Raw genomic sequence first — 25,846 nt, 5'->3', positions numbered from 1 at the left:
AGGAGGAGGAGTCTGAGGACTTGAGGGAAGCTTCACCCATATTTCTGACAGAAGTTGCTAAGGCAGTCAAGAAGCTCCTCGATGGCAAGGCACCAGGGGTGAATGAGATTCGCCTTCAGATGCTGAAGGTTCTGGACATCGTTGGGCTGTCTTGACTGACATGCCTCTTCAGTGTTGCGTGGAGTTTGGGTATAGTACCTGTGGAACGGCAGACCAAGGGGTGGTGGTTCCTCTTTTCAAAAAAGGGGGACCGGAGAGTGTGTTCCATTTATAGGAGTATCACACTGTTCAGCCTCCCCAGGAAAGTTTATTCCAACTGACTGTCAAACCTCAGATTCAGGAGGAGCAATGCAGATGGCCATGGTGAGACCAGCTCTTTACCCTGGCAGGATTGTTTTTTTTTTTTTTTTGGGGGGGGGGGGGGGGGGGTGTTCATGGGAGTATGACCAGCAAGTCTACATATGTTTTGTAGATTTGGAAAAGGCTTATGACTGTGTCCCCTGGGAGCTCTTGTGTGTTTGTGTGTGTGGGGGGGGGGCAGTGCGGGAGTATGGGGTATCGGGGTTGTTGCTATGAGCCATCCGATCCTTGTACAACCAAAGTGTGAGCTGTGTCCGAATTCTCAGCACAAAGTCAAACACATTCCTGGTGGGTGTTGGACTCCGCCAAGGCTGCCCCTTGTTGCCGATCCTGTTTGCAATATTCATGTATGGGATCTCAAGGCACAGCCGGGGTGAGGAGGGTGCCCGGTTTGGAAACCCCAGAATTGCATCTCTGTTCTTTGCAGATGATGTGGTTTTATTGGCTTCTTCAGTGTGCGACCTTCAGCAAGCACTGGGACGGTTTGCAGCAGAGAATGAAGCGGCTAGATTGAGAGTCAGCACCTCCAAGTCTGAGGCCATGGTTCTCTGCCAAAAAAAAGAGTGGGAGTGAGTTGCTGCCCCAAGTAAAGGAGTTCAAGTATCTCGGGGGTTTGTTCACGAGTGATGGTAAAATGGAGCGCGAGATGGACAGGTGGATTGGTGTGGCGTCAGCAGTAATGCAGGCATTGTACTGGTCTGTTGTGGTGAAGAGGGAACAGAGTTGGAAGGCAAAGTTTTCAATTTGCCAGTCAATCTACGTTCCAGCCCTCACCTATGGTCATGAGCTTTGGGTAGTGACCAAAAGGATGAGATCACGGATACAGGCGGCTGAAATGAGCTTTCTCTGGAGGGTGGCTGCGCTCACCCTTAGAGATAGGGTGAGGAACTCAGACATCCAGAGGGATCTCGGAATAGAGCCGCTGCTCCTTCATGTTGAAAGGAGTCAGCTGAGGTGGTTCGGGCATCTGATTAGGATGGCTCCTGGGCGCCTTCCTTTGGAGGTTTTCCGGGCACGTCCAATTGGGAGGAGACCTTGGGGTAGACCCAGAACATGCTGGAAAGATACGTCTCATATGGCCTGGGAGCGCCTTGGGACCCCCCAGGAGGAACTGGAAAGCGTTGGTAGGGAGAGGGATACCTGAAATATCCTGCTAAGCCTGCTGCCACCGCAACCCGACTTCAGATAAGCGGAAGAAAATGGATGGATAGATGGATCATAAAACCCTGGCTTGCATATGCCTGCTCCTTGTAAACCCTTTTCCACCAGGACTTTGACATTTTTGCCCACATATACTGGGAAAGCTTTGTGCAACCAAGTTTCAAGTGCATCCCAGGTCTTGGTGTTGGAAATTCGCACATCACTGAACTAGAGAAAATAATGATAGGAACACAGCTGTGGCAAACAAGAAGTGCTTGCGGGACAACCTTTGTCTGAATTGAGGAAAACTTGCTCTCTTTTCAATAGTTTCACCACCTGTACAAATATAGGAAAAAAATATTTTGACAACCAAAATCCTTAGAATGTGTCATTCAATGTCCCTAGGCCTACGTAATTTTAAATTTATAAACTAGAGACCTGTGCAGGTCTGAGTTTACTCTTTGATTGGGAGATAGAAGCTACAATACATCATGGGCCTGGGTATATAATTGTTATGTTAGAGGCTCTAAAAGGTTATAGAAACGCAGCAGTATGGATCTCAGGAACTTGTGCAAAAGGTACATAAATAGGAAAAAAAATTAGCCCGCTCAGAAATACATTGATACATGCCAGGATTCAAACCGATGTTGCAAAATCTGTTCCTTTCCTAGACAGTGCTCAAGACCACTCGGCCACGGAGGATTACATCGTGAACTGAGGTTATGTAACATGGTGCTTACCTAAGTCAGTACACAGTGGCACCACACCACAGCTGTGGAATCGCTACCTGAGGTTGGCAGGCAGATGACCATCTTACACTCAAAGCGTATACACAGAGCCATGGCCTCACTTTCATTTATAAATGCCTTGAGACCTCAAGAATGGCACAGGAATAGTTTTAAGCGTTAACAATAAATCTAATATTGTAATTTTTACGATTAAAGTGATTCATATAGGTAGCATTCTGAATGAATGACAATGTCCGTAACATCACAGCAGGAAGTCTATCGGTCTCATCGCCATTTCTGTGATACTAAAAAACACAGAGCTGACTGCAACTTTGAACTTCCATTTTGAGCAAATTTATCGCCATGCCACGTAGATCTGTTTTTGGCGGGTGCAGCAACACAACAGACAGTGGATTTACATTGCATTCAGGCCCAAGAATGTTCAAACTGCAAAGATTTGGATGTGTTTTGCGAGAAGGTCACGGGCACATTGGGCGCCTACGAAGTGGTCTCTCCTCTGCACATTTTACTGAAGACTCGTACGAGACCTCTGATTTGTTGAGGGGCATTGGCTATTGATGACTAATAAATGAACACACCGTTAAACTTCGTTCCCGATAAGATAACTTTAATGGCCACCGCCATGTTCACTTCAGCTGAACTGTCAACATCCGCCCAGAGTCATAATAAAAGTCTCCTCTCTTCATACATTGTAAGCAACCAATACAAATGCATGGATTAACTAAAAAGGTATACAGACAAACAGATATTTACATGTGCACATTTTGTAACAAAAGGTTAACAAACTCACTGTTCTAAAAAAAAAAAACCAGAATATAATTCTTTTACACAGTGAAATGAACATCACCTGAAAACAGTGTAAACAGTAACATCTTTAAGTTTTTTCTTTACTTAAAACTTTGACAAGTAATTTGTTTATTCAAGTTTCCATCGTCCTTCACTCAGTGCCTTTAGTAACTGGTGAGCTGATGCTCCCTTTTTGGTTAGACAGTCTGCAAGTTGTTCTTTTGTGCTGTACCACAGCACACGCTCAACCTTCTGTGCTTGGACAAATTCTTTAATGCTGCTTATCTCCAGATGTAGTCTTTTCTCTGAGACAGACTTTGTGGAGATCAGTGCATCAGCAAGAGAATGATTGTCTGTGACATAGATTATAGGTGGCGTGTGTTCGGCGTCTCCTTTGGACAGTTCAGAAAACAATGTAGCAAGAAACATGGCGTTATCAATTCCATCAGACATTGCCAATGTCTCTCCAGCAAGGGTGCTTTGCACCACTCTATTTACCCTCTTTGACCGCCAAGAAAGTGGTGAGAAGTTTTCATTCTCACCCATCAGAACAATCAAGTGTCCTCCTTGAGTGCCTCCATCTGAAAGATTTCCAAATGAGGCATCACTGAACACAACAATCTTGAGAGCATTGTTTCTGCCCAAGTGTTGAAAGCTTAGCACTACTTTCTTGGACTTAAGTTTGCACACTATTCTGTTTGCCTCATGGATTGCCTGCACTGCTGCATTTTTTAGTTTGGATGCCAAGTTACTAACATCAAACATGACATCTGGCCGGCTTTGTCTCGCTACCCAGAGAATCTGACCAATCTTTGACCTAAGCTGATTCTTCTCCTTAGTGAGAGAGGAGTCTTGTTCAACAGCTCTTGAAGGATCCACATGTATTGGCTGCATGTGTTGAATGTAGTTCTCTTGGTGCATTTGAACATTTTGGCCCGCAGTAACAAAGTCTATCCCCACGTAACAGAAATTATGGTCTTCCTCACGTCCAACTTGAAAAACAGACCGGAGGTGTGGTATTACAGTTTTGGAGAAATTGTGTGTACCTCCCCATATGAAGTCATCTACATAACAGGTAAGTACCCCACTGACCTCGCAGTCTTGATCTGTCCAATAGAAAACAGCTGGATCTACTTTGGACATTTTTCCTCCTGCTTGTAGCACTATTTCTCTCACTCTGTTGTACCAGTACAATGAGGCACCTGCCAGACCGTATACACACTTTTTGAGCTTCCACAATGTTCCTTTACAGTTGGCCTCAGGTGGAGGTCTCATGTAAATGTCATGCGACAATTCAGTTCCCTGTAGGAATGCAGACTTTATGTCCATAGAATGCAGCGTCCATTGCCTTTGACTGATAACTGACACAAATAAGCGAAGAGACTCTGTAGAACATGGAGGTGAATCCTTCTGTAACTCTGACACTTCTATCTCCTCAAAACCTCTAGCCACTAATCTTGCTTTCGGTATCAATCCAGTGAGTGTCTCCTTAAGGGTGCACACCCATCTAGTGGAGATGTTCTCTTGTCCTTCATCCTGAACTTCCTTGAACACATTGTTGTCTCTCCAACTTTTCATCTCAACTTGTTTGGCCTGATCGAATGACACATCTTTTGTCACCCATACATCCTCACTTTCATCCGTGCTAATAGTTCTCACGTCAGTAATGGCAGGTTCTATCTGAAGGTTATCCAATTTTGATACATCAACTGAATTTGTTTGACCAGCAATATTGTTTGGTTCAACAAGGCGCAGATTGTACCAGTTCTTGAATTTACCTGTAACTTTTCCAGCTCTCCCGAGAACTTCTGCTCTGTGCATAGCCCCCGTGTCACTGTCTCTGTATTTTAAAACTTGCCCTGTTTTCAGATGGACATTGATCATCTGTTCCCTGTTACGAGTCTCTACAGCATCAACAGCATGCTGTGATGTACTCTGCATCCTAGCGCTTGTCCCTGTGCATTCAGTTTCTGTGTCATTCATGTCATTATCAGTAGTTCCTGTTATCTCCTGTCTTTGCTCTGCGTTTGTGTAATTTTTAGTGTAATCAATATCCATGTTATGGTCAGTTGCTTGTGTTAACTCTTTTCCTTGTTCAGTGTCGTCATTTTCAGAATTGTCATTTCTGAGGTGTTGATCGTCAGTGCTAACCTTTCCGAGTCTGAGGTAGTGTACCCTTACACAGGTTCCTCCGTGTCTGACAAAGACAACTGCTCCATCTTGACCAATCACAACTCCTGGTCCTTTCCACTCTGGACAGTCCACTCTCTTATAGTACACTTGATCGCCCATTTCATATTTCTCATGTGTGTTGCGCAATTGTTTGAGCAATGCTCTCCTTATTCTTTCTGAACATTCTGCCTCTGTAAATGCTTTCCTTGCTGCATGTAAAGCAGAGATGTGCTTGGCTACCCATTCACCTTTTGTGGTGCCCTCTAAAGCTGGTGGCTTGTCGATCAGCACAGAGGGCAGGTTTGGATTCTGTCCAAACACCAACTGATGAGGACTGTAACCATGAACATTTTGCAAGGTGTTCTTTGCCATAAGTGCCCAGTCCAATGCAGTTTCCCAGTCACAGCCATTACTTGCTCTCACCTTCATGATGATTTCAGTCAGTGTCTGATTGTGTCTTTCTAGCAGTCCACTGCTCCATGGACTGTATACAGCTGTTGTCTTTACTTTTATGTTGAAATTCTCTGCCATATCTCTCACCTCATCATTGTTGAACTCTCCTCCATTGTTGCTAAACAGTTTCTGAGGTGGGCCATGCATGCTTATCCAGTCATGTATTAAATGCTTCACTATTTCAGATCCCCTCTTTGTGGTCAGAATGCTTCCTGCACTAAACCTTGTGAGCTGGTCAGTAATGTGAAGATACCACACACTGGGTTCAAGTTCATGTAGGTCTACTGTGACAGTTTCATTGTGCTGAGATGCCAGAGGTAGACCCACAGCTGGCTTTGGTGTAGTCCTGCTGTATCTCTGATGCGTTTCACATTCACTTATAATTCTCTGCAGAATGGCAGCACATTTAGGGTCTTTATTGCCTGAGCTAGCCAGAAGTCTCACTAGCCTGTCAGATGAAGCATGACCAAACTGTCTATGGAGCTTCACAAGCATTTTTTGTTTCTCTGCTTTGTTAATTTTTTCTGAGATTGTCAGCATTTCCTCATCACACTGATATTCCTTATCCTCATAGCTGTGTTCATTCAAAGCATCCTCAACAGCTACAAGGACACGGTCATCATTTTTCATGCTTTTGTCTTTTCTGTCCATAATGTTCACACAATAATGACCAGAACTTGTAAAGTTCAGTTTTACTGGCTGGTTGAACATCACAGCTCTATCATTTTCCATATCTAGCACAGTTCCTGCTCTTTTCATAGATGTTTTACTCAAAAGCTTCGGGATCTTTGCTGGGACTACTTCAGTCTCAATGTTGCACTTGGTTTGCCCAATTTTTGCAGGAATTTTTAACTTTTTCATGGAGTGGATCACTTTTCCATCACCAAACGTAAATGGCCTATGACTGCATTGTTCTGTCTTCTTCAAACTGGTAAGCTCACTTTGGCCAAGTTTTGTTATGTAGCTATCTAGCCATTCCTCCCCACATACAGTGTGCGTGCATGCTGTATCTATTATTGCAGATCCAAAGCATTCAGTCAAAGATTTCTGCCTCAGTAGGTGACTCTTTAGTTAAGAGAGTAATGTTGCACTCTTCAGTGTCATCCGTTTTACAATCCTCTGTCAGTTTCATATGATCATCCTTGTGCGGGCAGTCTTTAGCCCAGTGGAAAGTGCTTTGGCAAACTGCACATTTTGACCTACGCCCATACCTGTCCAGAGGGTTGGTACCTGGCAGTGGGGTCTTTTGATGATCATTTTTGGACCACTGTTTGTTTCTTTGTCACCTGTGCTCCGTCACATACGCAGTCTTTTGACTAATTCCCATGGTTGTAGCAGACTGCTCCCCTCCGAAAAAATCCTCTTTAGTGCCGATTTCATTGAGGGAAAAATTAATTCAGTACATGCTGTTAGAGCTAACTGACGATCTTTCACTTCCAAGCATGCAGTATCTAGAAATTTGAAGGCTAACACAGCGTCGGGAAGTTCCATCTTGTACTTACGCATCCATGAGTATCTCTGTTCAAACTCATTTACATAGTCCGTCATGGAGACATTACTATCTCTCGCAATTCGATCAAAGTTCGAGTAGGCTTCATACGTTCGATCCTTTTCCTCTTTGAGAAATATGCCATCAAGCGCTTTAAGTAGAGTTGTCATGCCGTCCTCCTTGTTCAAATCATCTACCGGCACTTCCATCACCATTTCCCTCGCTCTCCCTGATAGTGCCAAAGCCACTGCAAGTGCTTGTTTCTTTTTGTCAAGTTCTGTAACCCTTGTCCAGACTGCAACTTCATCTTCCAGCTTTCGTATGGCTTGTCCTCGCCAAAGGTTGGTGGAACCTTATGACTAACCATCCTCTGCTACCAATGATAACTAATAAATGAACACACCGTTAAACTTCGTTCCCGATAACTTTAATGGCCACCACCATGTTCATTTCAGCTGAACTGCCACAACATCCGCCCAGAATCATAATAAAAGTCTCCTCTCTTCATACATTGTAAGCAACCAGTACACATGCATGGATTAACTAAAAAGGTATATAGACAAACATAGATATTTACATGTGCACATTTTGTAACAAAAGGTTAACAGCTATAAGCCTGTATTGAAAGAGGGTGCAGTACCAACAATTAAAGAAAAAGAAAACAAGAAAAGGAAAGTATTTTTTTTTTTTTTTTTTTAAAGTGAGTTCAGTTGCACCAGTTCTCCCGGAGCGTGAGCCGAGGGTTGTTGCTAAAACCCGGGACGGAACGGGACAGGACATATCGCTCGGGCAGTGACCTCCCTGTAGTTGTTGCTAAAACTGGTGACATCTTCATGCTACTTTTGCCAAGTAGTATGTCACTTTTGCGGTGACATTTTCATTTCTGAAAAACGCAAACATAGGAATGTATGCTGATGACGCAACCATACAGTATATACCTCTGCACTCACTACAGGTGAACTAAACACAGTTTTGAAAGAAGAGTTAAAAGCAGTTGTGAACTGGGTAAGCAACAACAAACTTGTTTTGAATGTATCCAAAACCAGCTGTATGGTAATTGGTTGACACCACAAAATTAGTAGAAACCCTCAGTTAAATCTGAAAATTAAAGAGGTGTGTATCAACCAAGTGCAGGAGACCAAGCTGCTGGGAGTAATCATAGATGACAAACTTTCTTGGAAAACACATAAATAAAATTGTTAATAAAATGGGAAGTGGCATTTCTGTTATTAGAAGATGCAAGGCATGTCTGTCTCCAAAATCAACTAAACGGGTAATAGAAGCTTTAATTTTGTCAAATCTTGACTACTGCCCAGTGGTCTGGTCAAACCCCACAGCAGACATGGTTAATAAACTTCAAAAAGTGCAAAACAGAGCAGCACGCATTGTCCTTGGTTGTGATTTCAGAACAAATGTATTTAAAATGCATAAAAATCTCAGCTGGTTAATGGTGAGAGACAGACTATTTTATTCGTTATTAATATTTGTAAGAAATGTATCCACATCCAAAATCCCGCAAGTTCTACACAGGAAACTATATTATAGTTCAGACAATCATAACTACGCTACGAGACATGCGGCAAGAGGAAACTTTTCACTGCCAAAAATAAAAAACTAAAAAGAACGGTATTGACTCCGATCTATCAGGGTTCACCCCAATTTGGGGGAATCACCGATTTCCTGCAGGCAGAAATGACCCAGGGTTCAAATCATGGGCAATGAAAGGTATTAGTAAAATTATGGACATGTACAATGCCAATAAGGTACTGTATAGTTTTGATGAATTACATGGTGCTTACAATATACCCAGGAACCACTTCTTCAAATATTTGCAAATTAGGAGTTACATTTTGAAAAAATACAAACAGCAGTTACACAAACCACCACTGTCCAGCCTTGAAGAGGTCATACTAAAGCACATACACAGTCGTGGTCAGGTTTCTATCACTTATAGATTAATTGTGGAAAACTCCAATGAATCTTCAACTGACAAGAGAATGAAGTGGTCCAGTGACATGGACACAGAAATTTCTGAAGATGAATGGAAAATGGTGTGTCATACAGCACAGACTCAAACTATCAATACCAGATTTAGACTTATACAATATAAATGGATTATGCGTACATATATAACTCCCTCCCTTTGGCACCGCTTCAACAACAATAACCCTGACCTTTGCATTAAGGCCGAATCCCATTTCACCCCTTGGACCAACCCCTTGGCCCTTCCCCTCCATTTTGCGCGTTCACGTGAAGGGGTAGGGGTATCCCAATCCCAGTTAACGCGGAGGGGTAGGGGAAGGGGTAGGGCTTCTGTACCCCTCCAAACAGAGATTTTCCTGGAGCTGACTCCGAACGAAGGGGTTTGAGTGATTTCCCACAATGCCATGTGGATTTCAGCGAGATTTCATGCGGATTTCAGAAAGATGGCGGTTCCCGCGGCGAAAGATTGTCATAAATGTATTTTCTCCATTATTTACGTGTTTTAAGTTGTTATCCAGAGGAAACACGCCGCTTGATTCGCTTTCGAGCTGAGAATGAGCAGCGATTTCTGAAATCCAAGCTGCTGCTAAAAAGCTTTGGGAGTGAGTATTGTTTTCGGTTGCTTTACTGCGTACGTTTTGTTCTGTTATTCTCGCTTTTATTGTTTACATGAGTGTTCTGACACCTCATTCTGTCGGATGTGGTGCACGAAGCGCCAAAGATATCCCATTCAGTGGTGTTAGTTAACAAATCACACCCTGCCAGCAGAGATTTCTGGTTCTGCCTCTGGCTCTGACTGTAGCGCCTGGTCGCAGCCAATGACGCATTTGGTCGCGTTTTGCTAACGTAAACGCTGACGGAGGTACGCGATGACGTATGCGATCGTTGAAGGGCTATCCCAATACGTAAGGGTTGAATTTCAAGCCCTATCCCTTGTAGCTCAGTTTCAAGGGGAAGGGCCAAGGGGAAGGCGGAGGGGAAGGGGTAGAAATTAGAATTGGGATTGGGCCTAAGTGTGGTCTAAAGGAAGGCACACTATCACTGCCTATGGAACTGCCCTAAAATTAGGGAATTTTGGGAAAAGGTTATAGAACGAGTCTCTGACATTAGCTCTACCAGATTGCCTGTCTGTCCTAAGCTGTTCATTCTTGGACTTGTCCCACCAGACTTAAGATTGTCTAGTGCAGATAAAAAGATGGTCTATTACAAGCTAAACACTGTATAGCCATCTCATGGAAAGCCATGGTGGCACCTTCTGTTGATGTCTGGTTTAAGAGCCTCTCCAACACTCTAGCCATGGAAAAGCTGACTTATGCTAAAAAGGGGAAGTTACAGAGTTTCTACAAGGTATGGGGACAATTCACAGACTTCTTAAAAAGACAGCAAGATGAACAAGATGCATAGGCTGTATTTTTCAACTTTCTGATTGTATTGTAAGAGGGTTTTCTCTCTTTTTTTTCTTTTTCTCTCTCTCCCTATTTTATTTTTTCTTTTCTTTTTCTCTCTTTTTTTAATGTTGTTTTGTTTCTGTTTAAATTTTAAAATGTATTTTTCCCTCTATGTTGCTAAATATATGTATATATGATTTGTGTTGTTGTAAAAGTTGGAAAAATCTAATAAATAAAATTATAAAAAATAAATAAATAAATAAATAAAAGAACGGTGATGTACAGAGCCATGTATGCATAGAACTTACTCCACAAACACTTTGGGCAAATTATTAGGAAAAAAGATTTCAAATTGTTAGTGAAGAAACATCTCTTAAATGGATACATAAACTATTTGAATTATTAACTGAATTATTAAATATAGAACGTTAAAAATATAGAATAAAATCATACAGCAAGGAACAATAACTAGTAAGTAATAAATAGAGAATAATTTGATGCTAGTTGTAGAATGTTTGGATATGCATTATATTGAATGTATTATCAGTAAAAGTATATTTTGTGGTACAATTTTGTTAGTTTCATTTCTTTTTCTATTATGGTACCTTTATTGGTCTGTTTTTAATTTTTTGTTGTGATGTCTGTTGTAATGTATTGTATACTATGTGTCGGACCCCAGGAAGAATAGCTACAGTTCTGCTGCAGCTAATGGGGATCCTAATAAAACAAAACAAATCCCATTCTGTCCTGGCGTTTAGTAATTGCCTGAGCCGAGCAGTAATGGCGGAGTACTCAGTACGGAGGTAATAAGTATAGCAGCTGTCTGACTTTCTCCACTGGATATTGCTGCCATTTCGCCCTTACGTGGAAGAAGTGAATGAACGGAGAACTGAACGAACAACTGAAAGTCAGATTGTTTCAAAACAATCGGCCACAAGATTGGCCTTCATGAAGCGAAAACACAGACAGGTAAGCTCAGACTCTCATTTGGATAAAAAAACAAAAAACAAAAACAACAAAGTTGTTTACCTGCATTTAGATTAATACATGTAACTTGTGTGTTTAAGTTACTAGTATAAGATTATTTAATTTGCTTTAGAATGTGATAGTCTCAGTTCATCTGATTATTTAATTAGCCTTTTACGTTTTATCAGTGAAAATTCATGCATGCACATGTATGTTGCATAAATTATAACACCTATCCTGTTTTAATGAGAGTCAACCCACAATCAGTGAAGTCAAATAAGTCTTAGTTGAGCAAGTCGGTAACGGTATTTCTTACTTTCACCATTAATTTTTATTTATATGACTTTGGTCTATAGCTATCAAAGGCCTCGGCCTTAAAACCGATTACCATTATGACATCACTCACTCAGGGCTGGCTGGCAGCTCGAATGCCAACTTTGTCAATTTTAACTCTCAAAAATACAACCCCGATTTCAAAAAAGTTGGGACAAAGTACAAATTGTAAATAAAAACGGAATGCAATAATTTACAAATCTCAAAAACTGATATTGTATTCACAATAAAACATAGACAACATATCAAATGTTGAAAGTGAGACATTTTGAAATTTCATGCCAAATATTGGCTCATTTGAAATTTCATGACAGCAACACATCTCAAAAAAGTTGGGACAGGGGCAATAAGAGGCTGGAAAAGTTAAAGGTACAAAAAAGGAACAGCTGGAGGACCAAATTGCAACTCATTAGGTCAACTAGCAATAGGTCATTAACATGACTGGGTATAAAAAGAGCATCTTGGAGTGGCAGTGGCTCTCAGAAATAAAGATGGGAAAAGGATCACCAATCCCCCTAATTCTGTGCCGACAAATAGTGGAGCAATATCAGAAAGGAGTTCGACAGTGTAAAATTGCAAAGAGTTTAAACATATCATCATCATCTACAGTGCATAATATCATCAAAAGATTCAGAGAATCTGGAAGAATCTCTGTGCCTAAGGGTCAAGGCCAGAAAACCATACTGGGTGCCCGTGATCTTCGGGCCCTTAGACGGCACTGCATCACATACAGGCATGCTTCTGTATTGGAAATCACAAAATGGGCTCAGGAATATTTCCAGAGAATATTATCTGTGAACACAATTCACCGTGCCATCCGCCGTTGCCAGCTAAAATTCTATAGTTTAAAGAAGAAGCTGTATCTAAACATGATCCAGAAGCGCAGACGTCTTCTCTGGGCCAAGGCTCATTTAAAATGGACTGTGGCAAAGTGGAAAACTGTTCTGTGGTCAGACGAATCAAAATTTGAAGTTCTTTATGGAAATCAGGGACGCCGTGTCATTCGGACTAAAGAGGAGAAGGACGACCCAAGTTATCATCAGCGCTCAGTTCAGAAGCCTGCATCTCTGATGGTATGGGGTTGCATTAGTGCATGTGGCATGGGCAGCTTACACATCTGGAAAGACACCATCAGTGCTGAAAGGTATATCCAGGTTCTAGAGCAACATATGCTCCCATCCAGACGACGTCTCTTTCAGGGAAGACCTTGCATTTTCCAACATGACAATGCCAAACCACATACTGCATCAATTACAGTATCATGGCTGCGTAGAAGAATGGTCCGGGTACTGAACTGGCCAGCCTGCAGTCCAGATCTTTCACCCATAGAAAACATTTGGCGCATCATAAAACGGAAGATATGACAAAAAAAGACCTAAGACAGTTGAGCAACTAGGATCCTACATTAGACAAGAATAGGTTAACATTCCTATCACTAAACTTGAGCAACTTGTCTCCTCAGTCCCCAGACGTTTACAGACTGTTGTAAAGAGAAAAGGGGATGTCTCACAGTGGTAAACATGGCCTTGTCCCAACTTTTTTGAGATGTGCTGTTGTCATGAAATTTAAAATCACCTAATTTTTCTCTTTAAATGATACATTTTCTCAGTTTAAACATTTGATATGTCATCCATGTTCTATTCTGAATAAAATATGGAATTTTGAAACTTCCACTTCATTGCATTCCGTTTTTATTTACAATTTGCACTTTGTCCCAACTTTTTTGGAATTGGGGTTGTATATATTTTTTCATTCCCATTTATGCAGCATACAAGAGTCAAGGATGGAGATACTATCCACTCAAAAATTTATTTAAAAATAAAGGTTCTGCATATATCCTTTAAACACACTCGAACTCAGTTAAACATACACGTACAGACAGGTGCCTCTGTAGGCTTCAGCCAAAGGCTGAGCCAATAAATAGTATTTTGGGATAATAATATTTAATTATTTTACTATGGTTTATGAAAGCAGCTGTTGTAGGAAGAAATATATTTAATTTTTGTTGGATGTAAATCATTCATGCAGAGAGAAATTCATATTTTTTCAACTTGGCAAAAGTAGCATGCTTAACATGCAACGTTTACAAATAAATTCTATTATCGACCATTGACAGTCGCGACTAGTGACATTTATTTGCCATATATGAGGATTTTAGAACATGAACCAGCCATAGAGATGCACTAGAATGTCAGCAACAATTCCATAATATCCATGCAAATTTAAAGGAGATATGCAGAACCAGGGCGGCACGGTGGTGTAGTGGTTAGCGCTGTCGCCTCACAGCAAGAAGGTCCTGGGTTCGAGCCCCGGGGCTGGCGAGGGCCTTTCTGTGTGGAGTTTGCATGTTCTCCCCGTGTCCGCGTGGGTTTCCTCCGGGTGCTCCGGTTTCCCCCACAGTCCAAAGACATGCAGGTTAGGTTAACTGGTGACTCTAAATTGACCGTAGGTGTGAATGTGAGTGTGAATGGTTGTCTGTGTCTATGTGTCAGCCCTGTGATGACCTGGCGACTTGTCCAGGGTGTACCCCGCCTTTCGCCCGTAGTCAGCTGGGATAGGCTCCAGCTTGCCTGCAACCCTGTAGAAGGATAAAGCGGCTACAGATAATGAGATGAGATATGCAGAACCATGGCCACACTTTTTGTTTATAAATGCCTTGAGACCTCAAGAATGACATAGGAATAGTTTTAAGTGTTAACAATAAATCTAATATAGTAATTTTTACTGTACGATTAAAATCATTCATATAGGTAGCGGTCTGAGTGAATGACCTTGACATCTGTGACGCCACCACGGTAAGGCTATCAGTCTTCTTGCCATTTTTGCTATACTAAAACACACAGCTAACTGCAACTTCGATCTTCCACTTTGAGCTCATTTATCGCCATGCCACATAGAGGTGTTGCTGGAGGGTGCAGCAACACGACAGAAGGTGGATTTACATTGCATACATGGCCCAAGAATGTTCAAACTGCAAAAGATTTGGACATGTTTTGCGAGAAATTCACGGGCCCATTGAGCGCCTACGAAGCGGTCTCTCCTCTGCTCATTTTACCAATGACTCATACGAAACCTCTAATCTGTTGAGGAGTGTTGGCTATAAACCTGTATTGAAAGAGGGTGCAGTATCAACAACTAAAGGAAAAGAAAACTACAAGAAAAGGAAAGTAAGTTCAGTTGCACCAGTTCTCCTGGAGTGTGAGCCGAGCAGTAATGGCAGAGTACTCAGTATGGAGAAAATGGAGCATGAGTGGACCAGTCGTCAGATTTCTCCGCTGGATATGCTTGCCTCAGCAGCAATATCTCGCCCTTACGTGGAAGAAGCGAATGAACGAAGAACTGAACAAAGACCTGAAAGTCAGATTGTTTCAAAACAATTGGCCACAAGATCGGCCTTCAAGAAGCGAGAACACAAACGGATAAGATGCGACTCTCATTTGGTTACATCACAATCGTTTACCTGCATTTAGATTAATACATGTAACTTGTATTGTGTGTTTAAGTTACTAGTATAAGATTATTTAATTTGCTCCAGAATGTGATTGTCTCAGTTCATCTGATTATTTAATTAGCCTTTTACGTTTTATCAGTGAAAATGCATACATGTACATGTATGTTGCATAAGTTATAACGCCTATCCTGTTTTAATGAGAGTCACATGAGACTGTCAGTTCAATTCCATCCAATTCTCTAGAAGGCTTTGTTCTCTGGCTTCATTTCGTAAGGTGGGGGCCTCCGTGTTACTAACGGATTCACTTTCTGATGGTTCGAACTGATACGGTTCTACGTGTATAGCAGAAGCATGTACACACTCCAATGGAGTGTGGAGACTGGAGTCTCTTGCATGCATTTTCCATTTTTAATAATCAACAGGCAGCATGACTTATTCTGACTGTCTACAACATGTGCGGTGGAGGAAGGACTTTATTCTTTAAGGAAATAGTGGTTGCATCTGTAAATTGTCATAATTTACATACAGACAACAGGACCATCGTTGTTTTTATTCATAACATGAATAATACACAACATTGCCAAACCATTGAGGATGTATTGGTCCACTAACTTGTTATATATAATGCATACCATTTTTGTGGGACTGTCAAGACTGCCATTGCTATATTACATATAGATATGAGCTATATATTGAATTGACTGACCCCTTGAAAATGGTTCCTCCAGGAACGATGATGTTTCAGTTGTCAAGACAACGGAAAAACTAAAATACAAAAACAGAAAGATACGTCACAATGCTCTTGTGCACAAAACAAAATGCTCTTGTATTTGTATTTTAGTTTTTCCGTTGTCTTGACAACTGAAACGTCATGGTTCCTGGAGGAACCATTTTCAAGGGGTCAGTCACCAAAGGGTAACCAGATAACTACTATGGGACCAGGCAATTAATGCGCCTCGTTTTTGAGACCTGCTTGATGCATCACTGAGGTAACAAAACTATTTCTGTAGGTCACGTGACAGACTCAAGCAACTGTGTATGAACTTGAGATGTGTGTTGAGACTGGGTGCTGAGAGACACATCCCTCCTGCTCACAGGATGTTTTGTTTTTCATATCATTCTGTCTAAAGTCTTGAGACTGTTGCGTGTGAAATTCCCAGGAAGTCAGCAGGTTTCAGAAATAATCAAACCAGCCCATCTGGCACCAAGAACCATACCATGATTAAAGTCACAGAGATGATATTTATTCCTCACTCTCATGTTTGACATGAATATTAGCTCTCGTATGTACCTACATGATTTTATGCACCTCGCTGCTGCCATATGATTCATGCAATTATCCAGTGTGTAGGTGCATGGTGAGTTTATACCCTCTTTACTTTTTTCACTCTTTTTCCTGTATTGGTGTATTTCATTATACAACCAGGTTAAAAGTAGACAGCCTTTCGATTTCATAAAAATCGGTGAAATTTAGCTCCCTCTGAAATTTGGTCATCGTGATGTAGTATGTTTATTTCTGTAATATCCAAAAATACCCAGGCCATTTTGTGGCTGGGAAGTGAATTAATTTGAGTGGATTCCCTAGCAAATAATGTGCATGAAATCACTCACTTCGCACAGTCAGATAGAGGAAGTCCATGTGCACATGCGCAGGTTTACCTTGAGCGTGCACTGACAGTTACATCATTCTGTCGCTAAATGAACAGCTGATCACACCAAGGTGCTCACCGACCGCCGATATTTATTAGTTTGGTTCTGCGTTTTCTTTCCTTCACAACAATGGCTTTTCTTCTTGCTTTCCGTTACTATAATCAGTCTTTCATACATTTGCCCTCCATTTCCCTCTCCTGTTTCAAATTTGGATCCCACAATTCCTTGGGCGAACGGGGAAAGCCCACCATGTGATGCATGACATATGCCGCTTTTCCACTACCAACGCGGCTGAGTTGGGCTGAGCTGTGCCGTGCTGAGTTGGGCTGAGTCGAGCTGAGTGGGGCTGTTGGGGTTGCATTTCTACTACAACCGCGCTGAACCGTGCTGGCTGGGAGTGGGTGGACACATTGGGTGGAGTTAGCGAAAGTGGGTGGACGTCACGTGATGTCGTTAGGCGGCGCAAACAGTGACATCAGTGACCTTTTAAGCGGTAGTCTCACGACCCGGATAGTAAACAATAAACATGGAGGACATGGAGTCGTTAGTGTTGCTGGTCTTGGTGCTGTGGCTTGTTGTCACCGACGACGCCAACAGATACTGGCAAGAGCGTATAGATGAGGCGAGGCGCATAAGGCTTCAGAAATTCTCGTAATTCGTAATTCTTCTTCTTCTGGGTTTACGGTGTTTACAGATCCCAGCGTGCTCGCGGGGCGTGTGGGCATGTGAGGACACTCCTCCTCACCAATCAGTGCACAGGGGAGTGTCTCCTCACGCCCCTAGCCCCACTCGGCTCGGTTTGGCTTGCTTCAGCCCTACTCCAAAACCGTGCGAGTTTTGGGTGCTGAGTAGGGCTGAAGCGAGCCGAGTCGTGCTGCTCTGAGGCAGTCGAAACGTGAGCTGTGTCGGGCTGAAGTGAGCTGAAAAAGGGTAGTGGAAAAGGGCCAACAGTCTCTTGTTTTGCGTCATGGTGCGGAGAATTTAGGGCTACATGGACCTAAATTCATTAATTGTTCCATTTAAAAAAAAAAAAAAAACTAATAAAATTGGAAGTCTGTGATTTGAATTCAGTAGCTTTCGTTCCACTAAACAAAAATAATTGGGTGTCAGGGAAAAATCTTATGACCTAAACTTGAAAAATCTGAAAGGCAATACAGCTTTAAAAACAGCCATTCTCTAAACAAAAGCCAAATCAGTGACAATATTTTCCCTAAGATAAATCTGTGTTCAATATTAAAATACATATCATATGGCAAAAAATAAAAATAGACAATATCTAGTGTCAGATGACAATCCAGTGAAGAGTTTTAAACTTACCTACACACATCCTCCCAATGATCCGGCATCCTGCTATAGATGCATGCACCACTGGGATTGTTTCTGATAGTTCACCTTCAAAGACACTGAAAAAAAAAAATTACTTCCATATTTTACACAGACTCAGGTGCAGCACCTAAAATCTGATTTGGACACCATTTCCAATAAAGTTGGGATGTTGTGTAAAATATACTTAAAAACAGAATGCAAAGGATTTGAAAATCATGGAAACCCTTCATTTCACTGAAAACGGTACAAAGACAACATATCAAACATTGAACCTGAAATTTTATCGTTTGAAAAATGTGTGCACATTTTGAATGCCAGCAAAACATTTCAAAAGAGATGGAACAGGGGTATGCTTACCACTGTGTTGAATTTCCTCTATACATGCTTGGGAGCGGAGATAACCAATTGCTGTAGTTTTCAAAATGAAACGTTGTCCCATTCTTGCCCGATATCGGATTTCAGCTGCTCAACAGTTCAAATGTCTCTGTCATCTTTTGTGGTTCATAATACGCCAAATGTTTTCAAATGGGTGACAAGTCTGGACTGCAGGCAGGCCAGTTTAGCATCCAAACTCTTTCTACATTGCCATGCAGCTGTAGTATATGCAGAATGCGGTTTTGTTTTGTCTTGCTGAATAAACAAGGCCTTCAATTGAAAAAGTCTTCATCTAGATAGCATGTTGCTCCAAAGCCTATATTTCAGTATTAAATGGTGTCTTCCCAGATGTGCAAACTACCCATGCCCCCAATCCATCACAGATGCTGGCAACTGAACTGTGTGCTGATTTCCAAAAAGAATTTCAAATTACTATTAATCAGACCTCAGGACACTTCTCCATTTCGACTCAGCCCGTTGTAAATTAGTTTGTGTCCAGAGAACATGGCAGTGTTTCTGGATATTATATAAGGTTTTAGCTTGCATATGTGGATGCAGCGACGAACTGCATTCACAGACAACGGTTTTTGGAAGTGTTCCTGAGCCCATGCAGTGATTTCCACTACAGAATCATGTCTGATTTAAGGCAGTGCTACCTGAGGGCTTGAAGATCACAGGCATTCAGTGTTGGTCTTCAGCCTTGTCCCTTGCACACTGAAATTTCTCTGGATTCTCTGAATCCTTCAATGATATTATGTACCATGGATGATGTGATCCCCAAATTATTTGCAAATTTACATTGAGGAACATTATCCTTAAACTGCTGCACAATTTTCCCATGCAGTCGAGTGGTGAACCCCTCCCCATCTTTACTTCTGAGAGACTCAGCCTCTCTGGGATGCTCTTTTTATACTTAATCATGTTATTGACCCGTTACCAATTAACCCAGTGTGTGTGCAATTTTTTTTAATGCATTACACAACTTGTGCAGTCTTTTGTTGCCCCTGTCCCAACATGTTAATCTCATTAGATTCAAAGTGAACAAATGTTTTTCAAAAAGCAATAACATTTCTCAGTTTCAACATTTGACGTCTTTTTACTATTTTAAACGTTTCCATGATTTGCATATCACCACACTCTGTTTTTTTTTAACTACACAGTTTACACAGCATCCCAACTTTTTTAGAAACAAGGTTGTAGATTTATCTGACTAGAATTACAATGACAGGATGACCACAGAACTTACCTGTAGAAGTTTTCTGAGCCTCCTATTGCCACTAAGCAATATGCGTTTGTGAGCTTTGCAAAGCAGCCGATTTCATTGTTCTTCTCAAAGGACGCTCTGACTGCCATTTTGATAGAGAACTGCCAAGGACAGGATCACTTTGACCAGAAACTGTGGGAAAGCGTGGTTGGTAAGTGAGGTACAAATTTATAATTCCATTTAAAACAAATAATCTGAGAGCTGCATAGTAAGGGTGAGACTCAACCACAATGATATAGAGAACTAGCACAATCCTTCATACGAGTACTAATACTATATTACTATGACACTAGCTTGATGGGAAAAATATTCAAACATTTCAGACAGCAGCTAGCCAACTTCACAGGAAGAGGGCCTGAAAAAGCCTAAAGGGCAATTCCATGTAAATGTCAACCTCACCATGCAAAAATAAAGCAACATGTAATGCATCAAAACCACTCCCAGAGATATCACCTAGGCCTGTATTTTACAGATGTGAATAAGTTGAACCAATTTGTAACCAACCTAATATGTCACTGTCAGTCTTTCTTTCTTATAATGTAAACCCCAAGCTAAAATCAACTTTGATCATGTACAATTCTATATTATTGCCACAAGCCACAGAAATGTATGCTAAAATCCGCAAAACAATAGCCATCCTAAATATTATTTAAGAACTTTGATAGTTTTAGCTGATATTTAGAGAGTTTTTCAAAGGGTTATGGTGGTTAAATTGCTGATTTTCTAAACATATGCCATGTCTATTTCAGACGCGTCACATCCATAACGGAATTTCGTCACATCCATAACGCTGACTTTTCCTTCCGAAACTCTGCATGAAATACAAAATATTTTCAACAAAGATTTTTTAATATTCACTTTGGACCCCTCTATCAAATGGATATCTCCATTTCGACATTAGGTTTACAATTTCACAGAGTTTGATAAAAATGTACAGTCACCCAAGAAAAGTGATACTTTTTCTGTCACATCCATAACGCATCTTTTATTGGCATTTTCTGGCATGCCCTAGATGTACTATGGGAATTGTTCTTGTTCGATCACTTCTCCAGTATGGTACAGCCTTAAAATATGCAACACCTGTTTAAATACTGGGAGACAATAAAACATGCACTGGGTCATTTGTTGCCATTTTGAGTTCAAGTGTCGCGTCCATAACGCTGGAATTGCTCTAAACTCAATCTCAAATCCCAAGCCTCCAGGTATGGTGAGTTTTCTGCAGAAGAATAAAAGGTGATTTCTTCCAAAGGCTACCAAAATAACATTTTAAACAAATAAATTACATGGCTGCAGCAGCAGAAGTAACCTCGGGGAGAGGTTCAAATAAATCGTGACATCATTGCCTCCAAACATGACTTCGTGAGACTACTGGAGCTCATGGACACGTTGTTTCTAAATTGTTGTAAACAACCCTAAGGATGCCCGAGTGTCAAGCATTTGGGGATTAAAAAATAAGCCCCTCGTTATTTTTTACCCCTAGTAGGCAAGGGTACACTACTGGGTTGTCTGAGGTGTGGTGGGTTTTTTTTTTTTGTTACACTCTGCCATGACACTCCTGGATACACTGAACTGATGGACTCTTGGTCTGGGAGAGAAGACAAAGCCTGCCCACACAGAACACTAATTGGAATACTTAACAACACAGAGCAATCAGGATGCACCTGTGCTCTCTCCAGCTTCCAGGATATTGTATCCAATTTGCAGTCATCAAGGAGCTGCTACGTGAGAGACTCCCAGAACTTCCGGGAAAGCTGGGAGTAATTCAACTTGCTCCGCCAGACCAGTCCAGTCCAGCAACAGTTTTGTAAGTATTTATACTAGTGTATCTCAAAAAATTAGAATACCATGAAAAAAGTTCCTTTTTTTCATAATTTAATTCAAAAAGGTAAACTTTCATATATTCTATATTCATTACATGTAAAGTGAAATATTTAAAGCCTTTTTTGTTTTAAATTTTGATGATTATGGCTAATAGCTCATGAAAATCAGAAATCCAGTATCTCGAATTATTAGGATATTCCCCAAGATCAATCAAAAAAAGGATTTACAATACAGAAATGTCCAACTTCTCAAAAGTATATTCATTTATACACTCAATACTTGGTTGGGGCTCCTTTACCATGAATTACTGTATCAATGCGGTGTGGCGTGGAGGTGATCAGTCTGTGGCACTGCTGAGGTGTTATTGAAGCCCAGGTTGCTTTGATAGTGGCCTTCAGTGTATCTGTATTTTTGGGTCGGGTGTTTCTCATCTTCTTCTTGACAATACCCCATAGATTCTCTATGGGGTTCAGGTCAGACAAGTTGGCTGGCCAATCAAACACAGTAATATCATGGTCAGCAAACCATTTGGTGGTAGTTTTGGCACTGTGGGTAGGTGCCAAGTCCTGCTGGAAAAGGAAATCAGCATCTCCAAAAAGCTCGTCAGCAGATGGAAGCATGAAGTGCTCTAAAATCTCCTGGTAGATGGCTGTGTTGACTTTGGACTTGATAAAATACAGTGGACCAACACCAGCAGATGACATGGCACCCCAAATCATCACAGACTGTGGAAACTTCACACTGGGGTTCAAACACCTTGGATTCTGTGCCTCTCCACTCTTCCTCCAGACTCTAGAACCGTGATTTCCAAATTAAATGCAAAATGTACTTTCATCTGAAAAGAGGACTTTGGACCACTGAGCAACAGTCCATTTCTTGCTCTCCTTAGCCCAGATAAGACACTTCTGACATTGTCTCTGGCTCAGGAGTAGCTTGATTTTAGGAATGCGAAAGTAGTATCCCCTTTCTTGAAGATGTCTGTTCGTGATGGGTCTTGATACACTGACACCAGCCTCAGTCCACTCCTTGTGAAGCTCTCCCAAGTTCTTGAATCAACTTTTCTTAATAATCCTCTCAAGACTGCGGCCATCCCTGTTGCTTGTGCACCTTTTCCAGCCACCCTTTTCAGCAATGACCTTTTGTGGCTTACCCTCCTTGTGGAGGGCATCAGTGATCATCTTCTGGACAACAGTCAAGTCAGCAGTCTTCCCCATGATTGTGGTTGTGTGTACTGAACTAGACCGAGAGATACACTGTGTTCATACTGTTTTACTCAAACTCGAAATGAAATATTCTAATATTTTGAGATTTTTTTTTTTGTTTTTGTACTGTATGCCATACTGATTACAATTAAAATAGAAAAATGCTTGAAACATTTTAGTTTATGTGTAATGAGTCTATAATATATAACTTTCACTTTCTTAAATAACTGATGGAAAATATTGAACTTTCACAATATTCTAATTTTTTGAGATGCACTTTGTGTGTGTGTGTGTGTGTGTGTGTGTGTGTATATATATATATATATATATATATATATATATATATATATAAATAAAAAGGGCTGTAATGATACACCCAACTCACGATTCGATACGCCCACGATTTTTTTAAAAATGTTTTTTAAAGTAGTAAATTTGACTTATTAATATTTACTTACTTACATTAACTATTTAATAACAAATAATTCAGACCACTGCAGAGAATGAGTAATATGTATGCAAAAATGAACAAATGTATATCCAAAGATTGTTTTATTTCTCAAAATAATACTGTTGAGCCGGAAGCTCTGTTTTTTTTGGTTCTGAAAAAGTCATTTTTCCAAATCGTGTAAATCCGTTAAGATTTTTTTTTTTGGGGGGTGGCTCTCTCACTGTCTCACTCTCATAGGGCCAATGATTTTCTGTGATCGCGGAAAACAGATGGAAATTACGGAATTTTTATGGTGAAACATTGCTCGCGTGTCAAAATGTAACTGCCGCAGAAGGCTTCCGCCCAAGCAGACATGCCTTCAGTGTTGCCAGATATTGCTAACGTTTTCCACCCCAAAATATGTTCAAAACCAGCCAAAAAGCAACTAAACCTGCCCAATCTGGCAACACTGCATGCCTTTCCGGTCAAGTGATTGTGATTGGCTTGTGGCACACCTAGCCAGCCAATGAGCTGCTTGTTTACAGATTCGCTCCCTGCGTCGCAACCAGAATGGCGACCGCTTAAAAGAAATGAATGCTCTGCCAGTGGCGAGTGTGGACATTGCGTGACTCGCAGAAGATTGTCGCAGGTCGGCGAAAAAACGACTTACTAATAGATATAAAAAATAAAAGTAATTTAAGTAAGTTTAAAATGTAATTTAAATAAAAAGTAAAGTATTCATAAATTGAAGTTTGGAAGCGCCTCTGTTTTTGGGCTGAGGAGAAGTTTGAAAGGGTGTACCGCGATTCTGCCTTCTTGTATCGCGATACGGATCGTGGCTCTGCGTATCGCGATTTCGATACGCATATCGTTACAGCCCTAATATATATATATGAGTGATTCCACGCTTATGGGTACTGAAATGGGGACATGAACTTATTTTTAAAAATTCACCTAAAACCATTTCTTTTTTTTTACCATCAGGTCACAAAACATGCAATCTTTAATGAATGATATGTTAAAAGATAACTTTAATTTTCTGAGATGTAATAAAAACATTTATATGCCAAAGTCAGAACGTAACAGAAGTGTTGTGGACATATATATTCTCAATTTTAACAATGTAGAATTACTTTTTGAAACATAGGAAGGTGATGTTTTAGCAAATATAATTAATAAACATGTATAGTAGAATAAACATACACATTCTTTCAATAAGATTAACATGGTATATAGCTAGATTGTAATTAATTTGTAACAGACGCGAGATGGACAATCGTAAGAGAAGTAATGTAACAGACATCATTTTGGAACTCATAGGCTTGACTTTGGCATATAAATATGCTTTTATTACATCTCAGAAAATTAAAGTTATCTTTTAACATATCATTCATTAAAGATTACATGTTTTGTGACCTGATGGTAAAAAAATAAATGGTTTTAGGTGAATTTTTAAAAATAAGTTCATGTCCCCATTTCAGTACCCATAAGCGTGGAATCACTCATATAAAGTGAGTATTTATGTTTATTCTTTATATTGTATAGTACTGACTGCAGTCCTCGATTTTCATTATTAAGTGTCGTGGCTGTTACTTTGTTTGCCTGGTGGATGTTGCATGATAAACAAAAATCTGTGAGGTCAATGAAGGTCCTTTATATTCTATTCCAGGTTAACCACTCGCAAAGAATGGACCCCCCCCAAAAAAAAGTAAGTAAATAAATAAATACACACACACACACACACACATACGTGTTTATTTATTTATTGGGGGGGGGGTCCATTCTTTGCGAGTGGTTAACCTGGAATAGAATATAAGGGACCTTCATTGACATCACAGATTTTTGTTTATCGTGCAACATCCACCAGGCAAACAAAGTAACAGCCATGACAGTTAATAATGAAAATCAAGGACTGCAGTCAATACAATCTCTGAGATGAATAAAAATGTAGATTATACCAGCAGATCGCATTACATCCAAAAGCTGAAACATGTAGGCATCACAGGTCCATGTACAGTTGTGGTCAGAAGTTTACATATACTGACATGAATGTCATGGCAATATTTGGGCAGAATGATTGTACAGCATACATCTTAAAATAAATAAATAAATAAATAAAAATATGGGAATTCAGTGCACAATTTTCTTTGGGTTTTCTGAAAATCAACTCAGGGTCAAAAACATACATACAGCACACCTAACATTTGGGTAGAATGTCTCTTCACAAGATTCACCTTGACCAAAGATTTTTTGTTTACCATGAATAAGCTTCTAGACTGGTACCAAAATCCAGAATTGTGACACCCAAAGGCATTTTTGAGACAAAGTCGGCAAACAGTCTTATTTTGTCAATTTGGGTGTGCCGAATTCAAATCTGCAATATGCCGAGCTCTATCTGACCTCTGTTGACCTCTAGAGGTCATTGAACTTTGGGCCTGTAAACGTCTCAGCTGAACCCAGTTTCTCAGCTTTCTAAGGAATGAAACGTACTAAAATGATTAATGAAGT

The 25,846-nt window shown here is 40.6% G+C and overlaps 1 protein-coding gene across 2 annotated transcripts in view; it reads right to left on the bottom strand.

Annotated features, from left to right (window-relative positions):
• Window positions 1–25,846, bottom strand: part of eif6 (eukaryotic translation initiation factor 6) — an 82,492-nt gene that overhangs the window by 23,922 nt on the left and 32,724 nt on the right. For both annotated transcript variants that reach the window (XM_060919132.1, XM_060919133.1), the window contains exons 2-3: window positions 19,868–20,017; window positions 18,238–18,323 (exon numbers count right to left, since the gene is read on the bottom strand). In XM_060919132.1, the coding sequence (XP_060775115.1) occupies window positions 18,238–18,323; window positions 19,868–19,974 (193 nt within the window). In that variant the 5' untranslated portion in view covers window positions 19,975–20,017. The remainder of the gene's footprint in view (window positions 1–18,237; window positions 18,324–19,867; window positions 20,018–25,846) is intronic.

The sequence above is a fragment of the Neoarius graeffei genome, chromosome 4, assembly GCF_027579695.1.
Source record: "Neoarius graeffei isolate fNeoGra1 chromosome 4, fNeoGra1.pri, whole genome shotgun sequence".
Taxonomy (NCBI): Eukaryota; Metazoa; Chordata; class Actinopteri; order Siluriformes; family Ariidae; genus Neoarius; species Neoarius graeffei.
Note: the sequence above shows the minus strand (reverse complement) of the source record. Positions and strands in the feature narration are given on the sequence as shown.